The 15,635-nt window shown below is 45.0% G+C and overlaps 1 protein-coding gene across 3 annotated transcripts in view; it reads right to left on the reverse strand.

Annotated features, from left to right (window-relative positions):
- The window catches only part of PCDH19 (protocadherin 19), a 112,302-nt gene extending 97,024 nt beyond the window's left edge, over positions 1-15,278 (reverse strand). For 2 of the 3 annotated variants that reach the window (XM_030934033.1, XM_030934035.1), the window contains exons 1-2: positions 13,132-15,278; positions 9,206-9,533 (exon numbers count right to left, since the gene is read on the reverse strand). In XM_030934033.1, coding sequence (XP_030789893.1) covers positions 9,206-9,533; positions 13,132-15,278 — 2,475 coding nt within the window. Of the gene's footprint in view, positions 1-9,205; positions 9,534-10,210; positions 10,352-13,131 lie in introns of all 3 variants that reach the window. The other variant, XM_030934032.1, reaches the window with a different exon arrangement.
- Positions 15,279-15,635: the final 357 nt, after the last annotated feature.

The raw sequence follows: 15,635 nt of genomic DNA on the forward strand, positions 1-15,635 counted from the left end.
GTGCCCAAAAGAAACAAAAAGCGAAAGCAAGCCTCAGAAAATAATTTCTAATAAATTGAAAATATGCACTATAAAGTATTCTTAAGCTGAGTTGTATGCACAGCAATGATTATTTGGCTGCTTCCTACTCACCGAGTTCTCAATTAAAAAGAGTCTCTGAGATATTTATCCTTGAGCTATATCAAATTGGGGTGTCATGGTCTCACATTTGGGGGATCACAGCCTGCTGTGACTAAGCTTATGAGCATTTCCTCAGGGAGACAACCAGCAGAATGTCAAAGAGTTGGGAAGGGGGCTCTGAGGACCTAATATCATTGACATGTGTACAGTCAGCCCAGCCGGTAAAGGCTCCATCATCACAGAGGCAAAAAAAGTGAATGAGAGAAGCAGATAATGTTCATTTTATTCCCTCCCACTTCTTTCTCTCTCTCCTTTTCCCCTCTCCCTCTCCCACACATACATACATACGTACACACACACACACACACACACACACACACACACTCCCCTGAAGAGGGATCTGGCCTTTGGATTGAACTTTTCTTCCTGTCAGCTTACACAGGGAATCCATTTTGCTCAGAAGAGCAAACTACACAATCTGAGAAGAGGTGCCCTTCATGCTCTGGAAATCAGATTTGGGAGTGAAAATAATCCAGAAGGCAGAGACCGCCAAGGCCAGTGCTGGTGGCAGTGAGGGAGAGCAGCTTGCCACAGAACAGCGGCCAGATGGGGCCCAGTGGGAGAAACTGAAAACTGGCCACCCTGGCACTCAGAGACTTAATGGAGCATCAGAAGACTATGCGCATCAAGGCAGTGCTTAAGCATCTGACATTAAGAAGCCGCAGTGCAGCCAGGCGTGATGGCTCAAGCCTATAATCCCAGTACTTTGGGAGGCAGAGGCGGGTGGATCACCTGAGGTCAGGAGTTCGAGACCAGCCTGGCCAACACGGTGAAACTCTGTCTCTACTAAAAATACAAAAAAAAAAAAAAAAAAAAAAAAAAAATTAGCCGGGCATGGTGGTGCATGCCTGTAATCCCAGCTATTCAGAAGGCTGAGGCAGCAGAATCGCTTGAACCCAGGAGGCGGAGGTTGCAGTGTGCCGAGATCACACCACTGCACTTCCGCCTGGGTGACAAAGTGAGACTCCGTCTCGATAACAACAACAAAAAGAAGCCGCGGTGCTAGCCCATGAACAGAGCTCAAGGAGAACAGAGATTTGACACCAAGCTTCCTGCCTGCTTCAGTCCCAAAGGGTCTGCTCAAAATTCTGTACGCAGTTGGTCCTAACATGTGTCTGTCAATTTGTCTATCTCACTCTCATTCTCATTTTTCCCCCATTCTGAAAAGTGATTTTTCTCCCTCCCCAAATACTGAATTTAAAGGAAAGTCTAAGAGAGCTCTTTTGTTTTCCTAAGTAATTTCCAGGCTCTACCCAATACAGGAAATCCTTACTGACTGGGGGAGCTTTCAGAATCTGAGACGGCGAAGAGGAAGCCATCTCTTTTCAGGAACAAGCTCTAGAGGTGAAGACAAAAAACAAAACAAAACAACAACAACAATAAAAAATTCATGATGGGCTTCTGTCCTTTGAGTCAAGGGTTTACAAACAGTGGAGAGAAAAGGATGGGAAGGTGGCAGCTGTCATATTTTATTTCATTTTTTAAGAATCTGGAGCAAATATTAAATGCTAATACTTGTTAAATTTCAATGGCTCGTACCCATCTTTTCTGGACACTATATTTTAAATATTACATAGTTGCAAGTTGTTTAATTAAGTAAAGTTCAAACAGGAAGGCTAACCAGTGAGGATTCAAGGGCCAGATTTCAATCAAGGGAAAAATGAATTGGCCCACCTTTCAAAGGTTTTGTAAATCTTGTCAATTTGAGGAATCTAATTTTAAGCAAACAAGATATGTGAAAATCCAGACTTACAAAAGAAATCAGTTAGGAGTTGATTATTCACATTATATAAGGACTCTTCTTTATGAAAGGATCCACCACAGGCTTTCTTTAAATACAGACTTCCACTGCTGTGATTAGCATGGGGTCTAATTTACAAAACAAACACTCTTTGGCTGACCAGCTTTTCAGGAACACAACTACCATCGAAAGCATACCCGCAGGTCCTCCTGGAGAGTCCTGTCAGGTTTTTCATTATGTGACAGAAAACGCTTGGAAGCTGCACCAGAGGAACTACTATGAAGCAAAATGAAGGCTTGTTTGGCTGCAAATGTTGTGTGCCTGGGTAAGTCATTTGCCTTTTCCATTTTCATAACTGTAGAGTGGAAACACTGGTCTATTCTGACACCTCTTCTAGAAATGCTGTGGAGCTGTGTGGTCCTAACCAATATGCCTAATGATAACAAGTAAGGTTTCTGCATAGGAGCTCAAGCTCCCAGAGTTGGCAGAGTTGCTGTCCCCACAGCTGCAGGAATTTTCTTCATCATTCCCCTAGGGGGCACAGGGAGGTGCTAGCAGCCTGGGTACACCCACTAGAAGCTGAGTGACCCCACTATGCAGCCCACACAAAAACCACTCTAACTACACAACAGCCAAATAGGAAATGTAACTTGAAGAGCATTTCCCTCTGCAAACAACTGATCCTCTGGGATTTTCACTTCAAGCCTCTCAATTGTTCGAAGTAAATGAGGCTCACATCAAAGGCCAGCCAGTCACACACCAAGAAATCAAGCCCCTTCTCCATGGGGGAAAATGGCTGCTCCAGAGCCAGCCTCCCACCTCTCACACACAGGCCTCTTGTAAAAACGACTTTATTTACCCACATCTGAGACACTCGATTCAACCAAGCTTGGCCTCCCCTATATCCTGGAAGCTGAGGTACACAAGCAGAGGGGTCAACATCTGAAACTTGAAGCAGACGCCTAGAAGCCACAGCACTGCCACAGTTGAAAGACTCCAGCTTTGCCAGGAGGTGACTTCATCCTTTTTTAGTCCCCTAATTCCTAACAAGCAATCCCCTAAGCCCTTAGCTTCTGCCCTGGGCACAATAAGCTCAAGCCACAGCACAGGCTGGGGCAAGGTTAAGAAGAGAGAGGTCTGCAGCTCGCCCCACCTTGTAAGTCTGACTGACAATCAGAGAAAAAACCAGGTGGAGCCACCTGGACCCAAAACAAGTGGTCCTCTGATAAGGCGAATTCCAAAGCCTTAGAGCCCTCTCTGGAAAGTGTCCTGCCTCCAGCCCCTTAGGGAGAAAAAATCTCAGGATCATTAGCAAGAGCTCTGGCTGAGCTCAACTTTAGCGAAGGTGTACGGGGAGAGAGGTGATCTCTAAGGTAACCAGCTAATTGCCAATAAGGAATGATAATAATAAATTAGCAGATACTAATGTAAACTAACTCAGTTCTGCAGTTCTGTGGCAGTTGCATGGAGACAACAGAGGAACAGTTTATTCTGGAACACATCTTGCAAGCCCATCCCCACTGGGAAACTGGCTGTCTCAGCTAGAGGTGAAACACGCCAATAAGATACAATGTAGGCAATCGGTGGCCCTAGAATGACTGCTGGTAGAAATGGAGCCCTTGATTTTTGAAGAAAACTGAAATGAGAATGCTTGAAAAGATGTGGGCTGCGTTGTTTTTCATTGCTTTCTCCTGCAGGGTTATTTTGACCCTTAGGGATAGGACTTAAATGATTATAAGACCCCACTGTAATAAGGAAACAAACAAGATGCGCACTAAAGGGTTTGTTGGTTTGTTTTAATTAGAGGTGATGCTTTGCGTCATTTCCATGCTATCCAAACCAGCCTTATCATACCTATTATTTTTTAGCGCTTTCTGAATCTACTACCTGATAGGTTTGTGGCTGTCTAATTTAGCCCAGAATTTCATTTAAGTCACTGCAAAGCTCTAACTTTAAAACTCTGTTTTAGGAACTAAAGTGTACTGGACTATTTGTTTTAAAAGCCTAACTAATGTTTTATTTTCATTATTTCCACTAAGATGACCAGGCATTCGGACTTTTTGTAGGATAATTGGAAGCATTCAATTTGGCCACCACACACATTCTTGTTCTGCAAACTCTTCCACGGCTACTACATCGCTACTTATGAAGACTGTTGCATGAGTGACTATAGCAGAGCATGCACACACAACCCTTAGATGCCTCATATCAAAGAAACTACAGTTTCCTGATGAAAGGTAGAAAACAGAATTCATGATTGAGATTGAAACCAAAATTTAAATCCCTACGTAACTATGACTGTAATTCTCTAAGTTTTTGCCTCCTATCACTCCCTTAGAACTGTCAGCTCAGAAACATTCAACATCGGAAAACTAAAATTTAAAAATACTGCACAAAAGACACTGGGTGTTTGGGCCATTTCACCCCTCCTGGAGGCAGGAAGAAGCCTCACTCAAGTCTCCATTTCCAGTACAAGCAATGAGTTGCATTTTCTTCCTCCAATAATGACTGGATCCAGGTGACAAAAATGGTAATGCAGCAACGCTGCTGTACAAAGGAATAACACTTTCCAGCATCCAGAGGCACCAGTAGGCATGTCTCCATTCCATAAGACTGGAAGAAAAAGTATTTGCCATACTAAGGAGCCTCTCAAAAAACTTGGACTATTTTTAGAAAGATCTTAGCAAACTGATAAACCTACTATCTTCTCCATTTTCCTTCTTTTTCAACCTCCTTTCCTCTCTCTTCACTCTTTTCTACTCCCTCATACACACACACACACACACACACACACACACACACACCCTCTAATTCATTCACATATACACTAAGTCTATGAGTAAAATAAACCAGGATACCAAGGAATGCAAACCTCACCTTTCAGTTTAAAATATGTAAAAGATACCTGACATCACTAATTCTACAAAAGTCTTCTGTAAACAGCAAAAGCATCCTCCACTTTGCCCCTCAAATTTGTGTACAAAACCACAAAATCCACATAGCTGATTTCCCAGCCAACATCAGAGGACAAGTAAATAATGATATACAATTCTACACAAGATTATCTCTGTAATACTGTAAACTGAATTCCAATTCTTGACTAGTGTTCTATTCCCTTTACCTTGCCTACTTAACCGCATTCAAAGTCGTATTTCTGTTAGCTTCTAGAGCCAACAATGCTCACATGTGGCTAGGTTTGGACACTGATACAAGAGCTATCTTCCATTCAGCACTAAATTTTGAGGGTTCAATGGCAAATCTACATAAAATGTAAGGCTGCTATGAAAGGAAGAGAAAGGAGTTCTTAGGAGTCTACAAAGCGACAGGTGATCAGAAACTATTTTGTATTGCTTGCCAGTGAAATCATTGTGGGTGATCTTAGCTCCCCAACTAGACTGTGAACTCTCTGAGGGCAGAATTTACGTCTTAAACTTATTTGGAATCTCCATGGTCCCTGCCACACAGCTGAGCACATAGTGGATACTCCAACAATGCTTACTGACTTGATCTAATGCCATGGTGATAAATTTCAAAGTGTGATAGAGTACAGCTAGCATACAACAGGTCTGAGCGGACTCGTCTATAATTCCTTTGAAAGTAAGCCCTGTAACTGGATCTACAGCTCATAAAGGGAATGGGTTTGACACAGGTAACCCAACAGAGGAACCTACTAGGTAGTGCCCTTTTGTCCCAACCTCGAGAGTAAGAATGTAACATGTGCTCAGGAATAGGATGTTATTCTGAACTGAAATTACCTGTTTACTTGCCTGTCTTTCTGTAAGCTCCCTGGGGTCAAGAAACAAGTGTTTTATTATTTTTGATCCTGAGGAAATAGTACATTATCTGACACATTCTAAATGTATAATAAGTGGTAATGGGATAAATTAATGAACAAATGAAAGAATGATTTAATGAAATAATATAAAGAACAACGTAAGTAACATAATATGATTTAATAGAGAAATTTCTATAGAATCTTATATTTGCCACATCATGGCACTTATCATTCTGTGCTATAATTGCTTAATAAATGTTGCTTTCTTGAATGGATTAATTAATTAGGGAAATATAAAGATAATGTAAGAAATATATCAAGATGATATTATCCTAGCAATGGAGAATATCCCATTGCACCTTATATTAGCATTTATTACTCTATATTGCATATTACCTATTTATTTGATTGTCTCTCACATTAGAATGTGCATTTCTTGTCTTTTTCATCTCTCTAATGCCAAAGCCTAGAGCAGTGCCTTACAAAGAGTAGGCTCAACAAATATCAGTTGAATGAATGAATCAATCATCCCTGCTCTTCTATAGATTTCACTGAACCTAAGTATTCCACCAAGTCCAGTGGCCTTTGGTATAAAAAAAAAAGGAGAAGTGCCATTTTCCCTATGCAGGGCATTGTGACTGATTCAAGTTAAATGGCCTGGTATGTATTCAGCTGTGAGTGGGCCTCTCTCCTTTCTGAATGGGTTTGCCAGTTGAACTCTCCAGGAGGGACTAAATATTAGAAATACACACAACCTCACTATGTCTAGTACACACTGTCTTGGCCCTGACCAGCTGTACACACCAAAACTGTGTAATTTTGTTAACCAAGGAAAAGCATCTGGCTTTGTGAGTCAGAGACAGGATCAGAACTGAGATTTTAAATGGCTTTTCTAAATAATTGAAGCAATATTTTATTTCATTCAGCCCATGGAAGAATCCCAGAAATGATACTAAGTCTTAGGTAAACCAAGCAGATGTAGTCATATATTTTCTGTTCTCTCCATCTATTTCATAGACACCAGAACTCACATTTATCTAGTACCTTGGAATGATTGCTTAAGTGATCACCAACTCCTCCGGATTCAACTCTTTCGTCCATCTCCACAAGTAACAGTGCTGTTACTTGTGAACAACTAAACCCACAACTTTGGCATCTTTCACCTCTACTGTTTAAATGATCAATATGAATAGTATGGTCATAACACTTTGTAGGACTTATCTGTATAGAAGCAGCCTAAATTCCTCTTTGGTTACAAGTGCCTAGGGAGACATAATCAGTAGTGCAAGCCATTGTAACACTGATTCTCCCACAGTCTGATGAAGAGGTCTACTATTCTGGGGACATCAATGAGTTGGACCTTCTACACTACACAAGTCATATTCCTTGGAAAAACTTTGCATGACAGGTATGCCTGTTTTGTAGATAAAGAAAGAGTCTTAGGTTCCACAGCAAGCAGTGATCCCTGGATTCAAAATCATGATCAATCTGATTCCCCTACACACCACTACCTCTCACTTTCTATTGCTGAGCTATTGGTGATCCATAAGTAATCTTCCAAGTAGTCTATGGTCTAGGCCTTAGTAGTATTCACTAACATTAATAATTATAACTAAGTTTACCTAGCACAATACTGGACTTTCAGAAAAAATCCTTATTTATAGAGTTATAAATAGAAAATATTGGTGCTTTTGTTGCTGGCAGAGTACCATCAGTTACTCATCAAAAGCACTGGTGTTCAGCCCCATTAATTCTGATGGGAATTATTGTTCAGGAACTAGAAGAAGCAATCAATGTAAGTGGTCCTAAGACCCCTTATCCTACAAAATCGACACAAATACTATGAGGCCATTTTATGTATGCATCATAGCCTGGGTATGTCAGGTTGAATTACTTTTAAGGCAAGAAGGTGTCAGTGAAATCACATTTGCCAGGGAGTATGGAGTCCTTCAGTCTGGTCCTCCCTCTCTTGATGACCAGTTTTGTGAGTCTGAGTAAGTCCCTTAGCATCTCTGGACCTCTGTTTCATCATCTACTGAAGGGCAACTTATCAAGATACCTGATTGTGAGGATCAAACAAAACAATGTTTGGGAAGGTGCTTTGAAAGATGTGAAAGAGATCTCCAAGTGTGTAGTATTCTTTTCACTGGTAGCTTGGAAGAGGACATATGCCTTCCAGGGCATCAAATTTCTAACCAAAGAGGGACTTAAGCAATCCATGGAAAAATGAAATCAACTTAAGAAATGTTATTTATAGCCTTCCACCCAGCCACCCACCAGCCATCATCCATATACCACTCTACTGCCCTGAAATATTTCCATAGCCAGCAAACATCTGACCACATCACATTTTTAAAAATATTTCTACTTAAGCCCAGCGTGGTGGTAATCCCAGCACTTTGGAAGGCCAAGGCGGGCGGATCACCTGTGGTCAGGAGTTTGAGACCAGCCTCACCAACATGGAGAAACCTTGTCTCTACTAAAAATACAAAATTAGCCAGGCTTGATGGCGCATGCCTGTAATCCCAGCTACTCGGGAGGCTGGGGCAGGAGAATTGCTTGAAGCCGAGAGGCAGAGGTTGCGGTGAGCCAACATTGTGCCATTGCACTCTAGCCTGGGCAACGAGAGAAATTCCATCTCAAAAAAAAAAAAAATCTACTTAAAAACATTCATTCCTAGTGAAGAGAAACAGAGCTAACTCGAATGCATAGATAATTCTTATTCTTTTTTTTTTTTTTTTTTTTTCGTTGTTAGAGACAAGGTCTCACTGTATTGCCCAGGCTGGCAAGCTGATCTGGAATTCCGGGCTCAAGGGATTCTCCTGCCTCGGCCTCCCAAAGTACTGGGATTACAGGTGTGAGCCACTGCAACCAGTCAACTAATTCTTAAATTTTCAGCAATAATGACAGTTTCAATCTTCTCAACCATCAAATGTTACCACTAGAACTGCTAAGAAATGGCCAAGTGGCTTTTTAATTTTTTTGCTTTGCCTCCCTTTAACCAGTCCATCCATATCTCACCAAAATGCTAGAGAGCAGTGATGTGATGAAAGAAAAAGCAAATGGGGGCTTTAGGAGGCTGAATCACTCTCACACTGGAAAATTGGTCCCAGGGCATTAGAGGGTTTCATCCATTTTCAACACTACTTGATGACTCTTTCTAAGCCACTTTACTGGCATACTGGTACTGCTGGCTGTCAAGCGTGCTATATTTGCAACAAGTGGAGCAAACTTGAGTTATGCCAGGATATCACACAGTGATTTCAAGGGTTCAGACTCTTTGAGTTACCAATTCCAACACCCATACCTACACAAAGGCCCAGTATGTTGGGTTACCATTTGCTCCAAGAAGCACTGGTAGCAAACCCTTAGTATGAAAATGGGCATAAGCAGAAAAATTCCCCCCACCCCTGCCAGAGGATGTGCCAGCACAGCAGCTTCTGGTATCCAGCAAGCAGCTAAAGAAGGAGGTCTGGGAGAACCTCACAGAGCCACTTAGCTGCACTCACCTCAGGCAGAGGCACACCGTTGATAATCAGGTCAGGCTGCTGGGGCCCCTGGCTGTTGAAAGAGTGATGGTAGATGTGGTTAGCACTGGTGTTGCGGGTATTCTGGTTCTCCACATTCAGGAAAGTGCTCTCAGAGCGGCGGCAGCCCAGAGGCAGCGTCTGCTGGTGGTAGTCAAAATAGTTGAGGGACGAGGTCAGGGAAGAGCAACTGACAACGTTCATCTTGTCTGTCTCCTCCACATCCCGGGGTACCAGGCGAATGTCATTCTTACTGATTTTTTTCTTCTTGCTTGATTTCTTTTGATGCCCATAGGAGTACTCAGCAATTCTATGTGACAGAAAAGGCAGCATGAATCACTAACACCCTCCCAAACCATGCACTGATTAATAAACATTAAGCACCCCAGAGGGTTGCACCCCATTTCTGCTCCAGCTCCTTATTCTGGCGCATTACATCATCGGGTTTCTCCCTGTGCTTTTTACATGGGAAAACAAGCTGAGGGCCATAAACTTTTCATATTAAACATAGTAACCTCCCACCAATCCCCCTAAAAAAGTTTCTATACTTTGGATTTGGAATTTTTCATTGTGAGTGGCCTGTGAGCACGGGTGTGGGGACAGGGAAAGTTGAGCCTATGGGAGAGAAAGCATGAAAATGCTCAAATCTGGAGCTTCCCTGGAACCAAAAAGAACTCCTAGGTGAAATACAAAGCAAGTCACCAAAGAGGAGATAGAGGAAGATAAAAAATACCCGCCTCCCCCCCTCCCCGCTTGCCAGTTCCTCCAGGCATTTGCCATGTGGCACACGCCCTCAGTCGGCTTCCTCTATGACTCACTTGATCAGTTTTGGACTGGGGTAGGAGATCAGACCCCATTCTTTCACGTCTCCTCCACACCCTCCTCCCTGCCCTAGCCCAGTTCCCTTTTACTCTCCCCCCGACCCCCTCCTCTCCTAGAAAAATCTAACAGCCAAACCCATTTAAATGAGGGGAAATGCCTTTTTACCTCTTTCCCCTTAGGCTCACTTTCTCCTCTGTCTTTTTGTCTTGCTCCTCGCTAATGGGAGAAACTGAGATGCAATGCAGACACTTGCTGTTTTGTCCTTTTATAAAACAGCCGAGGAGACAAGTGATGGTTAAACAATTACTGCAAAGGAATTTAAAGGTTAGTGCATTCAGCATCCTTCTCCATTCAGGTGTACCTACAAGCAGCTGTGCTGCAACTGGAACATAAAGAGCTCAATTTAATTAACACTGACACAGACCCAGCAACGTGCACCAAAGACACCAAGCATTAAGAGACTTATCAAAAGAAATACATTTAAATGTAGCCAGATTCTCAAAGTCATTTATTACTTTGCACATAATGATGCAGTTTATTTTTTGGAAATTCGATTTCTGGGCAATAATCAGCAAAACAATAGGGTTAATAAATAATACGGGTTGATCTTTACAAGGGAAAGACTGTGCCTTATTTTCACTCGACAAAGCTAATTGTCTGAATACAAAAAGGGAGCCCAATTCAAGCAGCAATTGCAGATCATCTCGCAAGTCTCATAAATGAATGCATTGCAGGAAGAGGTTCTGCAGAGGCTTAGCAAAAGAAACCTCTGCCTAATCACATGGAAAGACACGCTCCTGAACTTTAGGTTTCTAAAAAGTCTGAGCAGATAGGGAGACTGCACATCTACAGAGGCAAATTCTTGCTCTGTCCCCAGGATCTACCTAGAGCTAAGCAATTGAGTTCCCCTCACCCCTTCGCTCTGTGCTCAGGCAGATTTGCAGTGATGGCAAACTGGTACTACTGGGGTTTGGGAGCAGATAAAATCCCCAAAACCCTAGTACTAAGGTTGATTTTCTATTCTAATCTGTTTACAGAATCAATGGGAAATTTTAATCATTTTGTTTACCCAAGATGAGTAAGTTTGGCAATGCCCCATCAAATTATTCAGCTGAAGCATTCATTGTGCAGCCCTTTCTGTATTGACCAATTATTTAATTATACTGTACTTCATTAATCCCAAACCATCACAGGAAACAGAGCGCTTCACAAAATACACATTTGGGTGAAGTTGGAGAGCACGAAGATTTACTCTTTTTTTTCAATATTCGGATGCTCTCCTCCTGTTTAATCATCTCCTTGGCAAGTTCTCAGAAAGGGCTCTCACTTGTACTCATACATCACCAAGAGGTGGCAAAGCCTTCAATATCTTTATTTCAAGCTAATTTCTTTTTCATCAAGGAAAGCATCTTATGCATTTACTTTTATGCTGAGAAAATGGCTTAAAAAGAGTCCTCTCCATAATTATCTCCATATAAATAAAATTTTATTGACCCCACATTTTTCTCCTATAAAAATCGCCACTAGCAGTCACAGGTTTGAAAGGTAAGAGCAATATTAATTTCCATTTCTCCCATCTGAAATGACTTGGTGCTGAAGGAAAGAAAAGTCATGGCCATTTCACTAGTAACAGGATTAAAGCATTTATGAGGCATTGCAGCTGCTCTTTTATGGCACCTGATTGATATTCATGTGTGGTTAGCATTTGTCTACTAACTTGTGTAATGCAGAGAATAGTAAAAGGGAAACAATAATTGCATGGCTGTTACATATTCAGGGGGCTCTGATTCACAGAAGTGTGCATTTCAGACGGTGTCAAATACAAACTGAACCTACAGGAACATATTTTGACTGATTAACATGCAGACACAAATGGCACAAAAGACACACTGATGTGTAGGTGTGTGGAAAGCACACACACACCTTGGTTGTAAATAGCAGCATCATTCATTTTCAGCAAACTAAAGAACAACTTTTTTCAACTGTTTCGATGAGACACTGCTGGAAAAAAAAAGTCATGTATTATTCTAAATTGGATTCTAGGATTTTAGAAATGCTTAGACTTATGTGCTCTATCCAAATGTAAGAAAGGGGTTCAGTAAGACCTTCTATTGTGCTTATCAGGAAATCTTTTTAAAAAATACTGTGCTTCCACATTTCTTTTCTCCCTTCTCCTCCCCCTTCTATCCCTCTCTCCCCCGCCCCCCACATACACACACACACACACACACATCCTGCACACACTTCAAGAGGAACTGTAACACAATAGCCCACAGTGACATCCACTGGTAGCAACCAGATCTTAATGCCACAACACAGCCTCACATTAGAGGAAAGCATCATCAACTCTAGAAGATTGCTATTTTTACTGAAACATCTGGATGCAAAGTCTTGTTCCTCATTGGGATGTTTGGTCTCCACACTACCAACCAACCAGATATTTGAAAACATACAGATGCCTGACAGAATTTCACTTTATATAGCCAGATGTTTGGGGACTAGATAAAAAACAAGCCAAGAATAAACTAAAAACCACTAATCACCTGCATCTCCACACACTCCTGTTCTCTCCTCCCCGTAATCTCCCTTTCCCATTTTACACTCCCACTCCCAGTCTCTCTCCAGAGTTCATCACTGCAACAAGACAGGGTAGCTGCCAACACTCCCTCTCCTTTCATTCAGTACCTGTCCCAAAAACACTGTGCCCCAGACACCAAGTTGTGGTAGTTGGCGGTTTTCCTAAAAACATGAACAATCTCTCTCTCCCTCTCTCTCTCTCTCTCTGTTTTTCCTGCCATAACTTCATGGAGACAGCTATGCAAATTTTAAAATGGTAATTGCTTTTCTGCTCATCATCATGATGTGACAGAATCCATTCAAACACTAAATGATTGTCTTCCAGCAAATTGTCAGATCAAAAGAATTGATCAACTTGGACTGCCACAAACTTTTCACCCTACAAAAAGAAGCACTGCAAGTATGCTGCATGCATTTAAGTAGGAAACAAAAGCACCAGGATTTTCACACAGAGACACAGATAAACACACCTTATTCATCCAAGACAAAGAAAGAAAACTTGGCTTTACCTGCAGTTGTAGGTCCGGATCTCTTTGTTGTCTCGCTTGCACTTGATTGCCACGAAGATCATAGTTACAAAGAGGATGCCCGCAATGGAGCCCAGGGCAATAATGAAAATCAAGGACAAGTTCACAGAGCCCATTGACTCTTGGGCATCGAGAGCAGGGGACAAGTATATTAGGACGAGAGCAGAGGCAGAGAGAGATGTCTTGCCGTGGTCGTGAGCCACCACGATAAGCTCATAGGAGGACTTGGAGCTCTCCCCGAAGGTGCGGGTGGTTCTGACTTCGCCATTGATCTGGTCTATTTCAAAGAAGCCGCGGTCGCCCTCGGTCATGTCGTAGGTAACTCGGCCATTTTCGCCCTCATCGTAGTCTTCTGCCTTGACAACAGTCACCAGGTAGCCTATGCCAGAGTTGCGGGGTATGTAGACCTCGGCAGTGCCGTTAATCAGAGGTGGGGCTGTGATGACCGGGGTGTTGTCGTTGACGTCGAGGATGATGACCCGCACCGTAGCGTTGCTTTGCAGTGAGGGAAGGCCGCCGTCCTTGGCCAGCACCTTGAATTCGAATGCCTTGGTCTGCTCGTGGTTAAAGGATCGCAGCGCGTAGATGTCGCCTGAGTTTGGGTTGATGGAGACATAGGTGAAGACAGGCATGTCCCGCACCTGCGACGGCACGATCTGGTAGGAGACACTGCCGTTGAGACCCAGGTCGGGGTCGCGAGCAGACACAGAGAGCAGATAGGCGCCAGGCGTGTTGTTCTCCTGCACAATGACCTGGTAGTAGGGCTTGGAAAAGTGCGGGTGGTTGTCATTTTCGTCAGTGATGAGCACGGTAAAGGACTTGGCACTCTGCAGCATGGGCACGCCGCCGTCGCGTGCCTGAATTGTGAGGTTGTATTGGTCGTGCTGCTCGCGGTCCAGCCGTCCGTCCACCAGAATAGTGGAGAAGCTCTCGTATTCCTGCAGTCGAAAGGGCACATTGCCCAGCAAACGGCACTGCACACGTCCATTGAGGCCTGAGTCGCGATCAGACACCCGCACCAAGGCGATCACGTAGCCCGGGGGGGCGCTCTCGCTGACCTCCACAAGCTCACTGTTGACTGACAGCAGGTTGATGACTGGCGGATTGTCATTGGTGTCCAGCACGCTGACGGTGACCTTGCAGTGTGCTGGGATGGAATTGGGCCCCAAGTCCTTAGCCTGCACGTCCAGCTCGTACACGTGCCCCTCTTCGTAGTCTAAAGCGCCAGTGACAGTGACCAGGCCACTGTGCGGGTCGATCTGAAAGAGCTCGCGCGTGCGGTCGTTGACGTAGCCATAGAAGGAGTAGACCACCTGGCCGTTGGTGCCCTCGTCTGGATCGCTGGCGTTGAGGCGGATGACGGGTGTGTTGGGAGGCGAGTTTTCTGGCACGCTCACCGCGTAGGTGGACTCACTAAACACCGGGTTGTTGTCATTGGAGTCAGTCACCTTGATATTAAGGCCAACGGTGCCCAGGCGCGGCGGGTCGCCACCGTCTAGCGCAGTGATTCGAAAGCTGTAGTGCGACTGCGTCTCGCGGTCCAGGCTCTTTTCCACCACGAGTTCGGCGAAGCGCGAGCCGTCGCCGCGCGTCTTGATCTCCAGGCCGAACAGCTCGTTGGGCGTAAGCTCGTAAGTCTGCACGCCAAAGCTTCCTGAATCTGGATCGTAAGCGCTGTCCAGCGGGATGCGTGTGCCAGGGCTGGCTGCCTCCGAGATCTCCAGCTCGATCTGTGCTGCCGGAAAACTGGGCGCATTGTCGTTCAGGTCCTTGATCTCCACCTTTATCACGCAGATTTCCATTGAGCTGGACATGACCTCGAGTGAGATGATGCACTTGGGGCTCTGGCGGCACAGCAGGTCACGGTCAATCTTCTGCTTGGTGACCAGCAGGCCAGAGCTGGGATTGATGTCCACTAGGTGTGGAGCCGAGTTGGACACCACGCGAAAGGCCGAAGCCTGCCGGGGGTCCAGCGCGAAGCCCGCCTCCCGCGCGTCCTTGGCCACGTTGGCAATCACCGTCCCGGCGCGCTGCTCCTCTTCTACTGAGTACTTGAGGTTAATGAGGGCGGCTGCCTGCGTCCACAGTACCGCCAGCAGCAGCAGCACCGGCAGCAGGAGCGACTCCATGGCTGCGCGGGGCTCTGCCTGGCCTCGCCTCTCCACACCCCTCCGAGACCGACGCCGTCGGCGCTCCAGCTTCCCGCCGGCTCGGGCCGCCTGTTGCGCGCGCCCCGTGGTCCCGGAGGCCGCGGGAGGAGTCCCGCCCAGGGCGGCCCGGCGGCGCGCGGGGGACACCCGCGGCGGCTCCAATGCTGAGGTTGCGGCGGCCGCGGCGGGGGCTCGCGGGGGCCCCGGGGGCTCCGAGGGGCCAAGGGAGCGCCGCGCGGCCCCGAGCCCCCTCCCTCCAGCCCGGCTACTCAGTTTTCCCCCTTCAAAGTTAGCCGGGCGCGACTGTCCGCAGCCGCCCAGGGCTGCGGGTCGGGC

The sequence above is a fragment of the Rhinopithecus roxellana genome, chromosome 7 (genome assembly GCF_007565055.1).
Source record: "Rhinopithecus roxellana isolate Shanxi Qingling chromosome 7, ASM756505v1, whole genome shotgun sequence".
NCBI lineage: Eukaryota > Metazoa > Chordata > Mammalia > Primates > Cercopithecidae > Rhinopithecus > Rhinopithecus roxellana.